Source organism: Lycium barbarum, chromosome 2 (assembly GCF_019175385.1).
Source record: "Lycium barbarum isolate Lr01 chromosome 2, ASM1917538v2, whole genome shotgun sequence".
Classification (NCBI taxonomy): Eukaryota; Viridiplantae; Streptophyta; class Magnoliopsida; order Solanales; family Solanaceae; genus Lycium; species Lycium barbarum.
This window is the reverse complement of record NC_083338.1, coordinates 29,640,479-29,646,631: the sequence shown is the minus strand read 5'-3', so window position 1 is coordinate 29,646,631 and position 6,153 is coordinate 29,640,479. Positions and strand designations below refer to the sequence as shown.

At 40.1% G+C, this 6,153-nt stretch overlaps 1 protein-coding gene across 1 annotated transcript; it reads left to right on the top strand.

Annotated features, from left to right (window-relative positions):
- Nucleotides 1-1,708: 1,708 nt before the first annotated feature.
- On the top strand, nt 1,709-2,479 carry LOC132628489 (uncharacterized). Its single transcript, XM_060344266.1, has one exon. It carries the CDS (start codon nt 1,709-1,711, stop codon nt 2,477-2,479), a length of 771 nt encoding a protein of 256 aa, XP_060200249.1.
- The last annotated feature ends 3,674 nt before the right edge of the window (nt 2,480-6,153 follow it).

Here is a 6,153-nt window from a genome sequence, read left to right as displayed (position 1 = left end):
GTTTATTGTCACTTTTATTCTTTGGTCATCAAGCTTTCATTAGCTCTTGAAGATTAAGAGCTACGCTATTGTTTTTCATCAATATTGGAATAAGTTTACTCTTTCTATTTTATTTATCTATTATTTATCAATAACTAACAAATTACTTACCTTAATTCCTTTATCTGAATCAAAATTACTACCAACTGTAGTTAAACTCAGCACAAAATCAACTATTTGAGTTAAATACGAATGACCCAAACAGTTTGGCGCTGTCTGTGGGAATTCTACAGTTGGATTTGTAGTTGATCTCTGTATTATCTCAGTTTACACAAGTATTATTACTTTGGTATTTTCATTTGCTTTTTCATTCAAATATGGCAGGAGTTACCCCTACATCACCTACTGACGGAAACAGAGATACCAATGAAGAAGTATTGGCTGACCCAACTAATGGGATAGCGAGAAATGCATTAATGGAGGTTCCAAATCAAGCTTCAATCCAGTGGGAGATTTATGAGAGTTCCTAAAAGGAGAGATGACGGAGGTGATGAAACAAATGATGGTGGAATTACGGCAAAATTCCACGCAACCGCCTCCATTGAAAGGGATTGCTAGTTCAAGTCGATCAGTACCCCTTGAGCAGAGAATAAATGGAGAGCCAACCAATGCCGATGATCTCGGCGTAACAATAGATGCTACGGGGCATGGCGATGCCGATATCAATTCAATCATACTTGTTCCAATACTGCAGCGGTTCGAGGAACATATGAAAAGGTTTAAAGAACATGAGGAAAGAATCAGTAGAATACCTGGGGCACCACCCGCTATAAAAAAAGAGGATGATAGTGATTATATATATCATCCATGGAAAGATTCTGCAGATTTGGAGCATATTCCAGAAAGTTTCAAATTACCAAAAATAAAGAAATATGATGGAACTACTGACCCTCAAGATCATATCACTGCCTATACATCCGTTATTCGAGCCTGTGATCTTGGACCAAAGAAGACTCGTTCAGTTATGATTAAACGATTTGGGCAAGTACTGACAGGAGGAGCGTTAGATTGTATGCCAAATTTCCCGCAAATTCACTTCAATCCTTTGCGGATTTGGTGGATAAATTCAAAAAGGCACATACTAGGGCAAGGAAAGCAGAGAAAAGAATGGAAGATATATTCAACATCAAGCAAATGAGGGATGAAACCCTACAAGAATTCGTTCATTGGTTCCAGACACACCACAACACCTTGCCGCAAATCGAAGACAAATAGGCTGAAATTGCGTTCCAATATGCATTACATCCCGATGGAACGCCGACAACCAAGGATCTCGCCAAGCACTTAATTGATTACCCCGCAAAGACTTGGGACGATATATATTATCAATACTGTTCAAAATTCGGATAGAACAGGGTATCGTTAATCCAATCATGAGGAAATCATCAACATCAACCAGGGATACATCAAGTAGAAGTAATTTCAGAAGAAACGATGGAGATAGGATGCATATAAGGAAACATAATGAACCATATTATCCACAAGAAATCCATGAAGGTACACGAAGGAATAATCAATATCGGGATAGATCACCACCACCAGCGGGGACTTCCCGAGGAAATTACGACACCGGAGCTCCAAAACTCACGGATTATAATTTCTATGTTTCGACGTCAGAAGTTGTCGCGGCGTTGGATAAATTGGGAATAGGGTCAAATGGCCCGGAAAAATGAAGTCGGATCCAAGCAAAAGAAATCCAGAACATTTCTATGAATTTCACAAAGGACATGGTCATAAGACTGAGGATTTTCATGCATTGCGATTAGCAGTTGCCAATCTCCTAGAGCAAGGACATTTGACAGCATTGCTTTCGGAGAAAGGCAAACAAGTATATTATAGCAATAGAGAGCAAGGAGCGCCGCCGCCACTTCCCGAGCCAAAGCGAGTGGTTAATTTTATTACTGGTGGTACAAATATCAATATTACAGGAGGGCTAGACGTCAACAAAGTTACTTATACTTCAGGCGTGAAGTTCAAAAGGATAACAACCAGAAGTGAAAAGCGAGATAGGCTGGCTCTTGTCGAAGATTGTATCACCTTCGACGAAGTCGACGCCGATAATATGCAATTCCCGCATAATGATGGGTTAGTAATTACTTTTCGCATCTTAGATATTGATATTAAACGTGTTTTTGTTGATCAGGGAAGTGCTGCCAACATCATAAACATCCGGGTTATAGAGGAGATGAAATTGACGAGCAAAATAATCCACCAATCCGTCATGCTCACTGGCTTTAATAATTCAACAGAAACAACTCTGGGGGAAATCATTTTACCAGTAGTAACGGGCGGAGTAGAGTTACAAACTGCTTTTTTCAATTATGTCATCTGCAATGGCTTACAACATGATAGTTGGACGTCCTTGGATTCACGCCATGAAAGCAGTACCATCTACAAATCACCAGGTGGTCAAATTCCCAACACAATGGGGTGTAGGTGAAGTTTGGGGAGAACAAAGAATTTCCTTAGACTGTTATGCAGTGGCAATAAAGAAAGGCGTGCCAAAGGTAGAACATTTCGAGCCAGAAAGCGAATGTAAAAAAGATAAACAAGTCTACCAAATACTGTAGCAAACGGGATCAAGCACTGAGGATGCCGAAAAGGAAACTATACAAAATCCTTTAACAAAAGAACATTCAACGGCTACAGTTTAGGATCTCGACTCAATGCCGTTTGACAATGCATCTCCCAAAAAGCGCACATTCATCGGGTGCAAACTATACCAACCAAGTAAGTATATTTCATTTTTCCAAGATAATATAGATATTTTTGCCTTTTGCCATGCTGACATGACAGGAATAGCACCGGAGGTAGCAATGCACAAATTACATATCGATCCTTATCACAGACCTATAAAGCAACCCCGAAGAAGATCTCCCGATGATAGAAGTAAATTCATAGAAGAAGAGGTACAAAGGCTATTAGACGCTGGATCCATAAGACCGGTAGAGCATACGGAATGGGTATCGAATGTAGTAGTGGTACCAAAGAAGAATGGAAAGATGCGAATGTGTGTGGATTTCACAGATCTAAACAAAGCATGCTCGAAAGATCCATTCCCACTTCCTCATGTAGATCAAATGATAGATGCAACAACCGACCATGAATTATTAAATTTTCTTGACACATATTCAGGATACAATCAAATCAATATGATCCTGCAGATCAAACAAAAACAACATTTATAATGCCGAGGGGTTTGCATTGTTATAATGTGATGCCGTTTAGACTCAAAAACGTCGATGCAACATATCAACGGTTAGTCACCACAATGTTCAAAGATTGGTTGGGAAAAACGATGGAGGTGTATATAGATGATATGGTTGTAAAATCAGAAAGAGCTGAAGACCATCTGATTCATTTAAAAGAAGCCTTCGCAATACTAAGGCAATTCAACATGAAGCTGAACCCAGAAAAATGTGCATTCGGCGTATCCTCCGGAAATTTCTTGGGGTTCATGGTTTCAAAACGGGGAATAGAGATAAATCCAGACCAGATAAAGGCAATCGAAAACATTCCCGATGATCTCAAAAGCATAAAGGAGGTGCAAAGTTTGACTGGTAGAGTAGCAGCATCATCTCGATTAATTGCAAGATCATCGGAGAGATGCCACAAATTCTTCATTGTGCTGAAAAAGTAACATAACTTTGAGTGGACGCCAGAATGCACAAAAGCGTTGCAAGAACTCAAAAGGTATCTTTCAAGTATGTCGTTGCTGTTAAAACCCAACCCCGAGGAGAAGCTGTTTCTATACCTTGCCATTTTAGAGGTATCGGTAAGCGCAGTTTTGGTACGTGAAGATGAAGGTAAACAATCTCCAATTTATTATGTTAGTAAAACACTTTTAGATACTGAAACTAGATATCCACATTTAGAAAAATTGGCCCTAACTTTAATACATGTTGCTAGAAGATTAAGGCATTATTTTCAAAGCCATGCAATTGTCGTGGTAACGACATTCCCTCTACGGAGTGTTCTCCATAGATTGGAGTTATTAGGCAGATTGGCTAAGTGGGCAATTGAACTTAGTGAATTTGATATTACTTATCAACGCCCTACCTTTCAAGGTGGGGGTTAGGTCTGCGTACACTCTACCCTCCCCACACCCCACATGGTGGGATTATACTGGGCTTGTTATTGTTGTTGATATTACTTATAAACCTAGAAAGGCTATAAAATCACAAATTCTTGCCGATTTTGTGGCAGATTTTAGTTCAAAATTAACTTTAGAAGTGGAAAAAGAAACCATCACAAATACGGGGTTATCCTCCGAGATATGGACCCTGTACACTGATGGGGCATCTAATAAAAATGGGTCGGGGTTAGGCTTATTACTAAAAGTACCCAGCGATGAAATTGTCCGCCAAGACATTAAATGCCCGAAGATCACTAACAATGAAGCTAAGTATGAGGCTGTTGTTGCAGGTTTAAAGCTTTCTTTGGAATACGGAGCAGAAAGCATCAAGGTACACTGTGATTCGCAATTGGTGGTTAACCAGGTGAATGGAACTTTCAGTATCAAAGAATCACGAATGCAGAAGTATCAAACACAAATATCAGACCTCTTTGCAAAATTCAAGAACTGGAAAGTAGAGCAGGTTCTACGGGAAAATAATGCCGAGGCCGACGGTTTAGCAAAATTGGCATCAGCTGCTGATCCCGCAGAACTAGGAAGTAGAAGTGTGATCCATTTATTGCACCCAATTGGTTGCGAAATTGAAGTACGTGCGACGGGATCAGCGCATGATTGGAGGAATGAAATACTTGATTATTTGCAACAAGGGACTCTACCCGCAGATAAGAAAGAAGCATGAAAAATGCGAGTAAAAGCAGCTAGATAATGCCTGGTTTATGGAGAGTTATATCGGAGAACTTTTAGACGGCCACTCGCCAAGTGTTTAGGCCCAATAGACACGGAACCCGCTATGCAGCAAGTGCATAGTGGATATTGTGGAAAATACTCCGGTGGGAGATCTTTAGCCCGATATTTGCTACGTGCGGGGTATTGTTGGAACACCATGGGTAAATATTCACAAAATTTTGTACGACGATGCAAATAATGCCAAGCATATGCATCTGCAATATATCAGCCTGCAGAACCACCATTCAGTCATTACCCCATGGTCGTTCATGAAATGGGGACTCGACATCATAGGACCATTTCCCGAAGCCAAAGGTAAAGCAAAATTCTTACTTGTTGCAACTGACTATTTTTCTAAGTGGGTTGAAGTAGGGGCATATGCAAAGGTTGTACTGGAGCAAGTTATTAATTTCCTCCGGAAAGACATCATATGCCGATTCGGAATTCCAAAGCAGATAAGCTGCGACAACGGGAAACAATTCATTGGAGCAGAGATAACAAATTTTCTCCAAAATCTTGGGATCAAACGAGTAATATCTTCACCATATCACCCATCTGGCAACTGACAGGCAGAATCCACAAACAAAACGATACTTGGAGTGTTGAAAATACGACTCGATAATGCAAAAGGAAGTTGGCCTAGTGTTCTTCCCGAAGTTCTTTGGTTTTACCGAGTTACACATAAAATTAGTACTGGAGAAACACTTTTTTCATTAGTTTATGGAGCGGAAGTGTTGGTACCAATCAAAGTAATTGAGCCAAGCATAAGGTATGCACATGCAGCAGATGCGAAAAACGTAGAAGCAATGAAGGATGGACTTGATCTACTGGAAGAACACCGAGAATTGGCTTTAATCAAGTTAACAGTGCTGAAACAACAAGTAGAAAGATAGAACAACAATAAGACCAAATTACGGCAAATTAAAGTTGGGGACTTGGTCATGCGAATGATAACTCTAGCTACCAAGATACCGAACGAAGGTAAACTAGGAGCGAATTGGGAAGGGCCCTATAAGGTTATAGCTGATACAGGGAAAGGAACGTTTCAATTGGAAACTTTGAATGGAAAGATTGTCTCCAACAACTACAACATAAAAAACCTGAAGCTCTTCCATTCCTAACATGTAGTTGCATTCAACGAGCTGCACTCTTTTTCCCTTACTCGGGTTTTGTCCCATTTGGGTTTTACCGGGAAGGTTTTTAACGAGGCAGTAAGTTGAATGTGCGGAAAATGGATTACGGGAAATATCGTT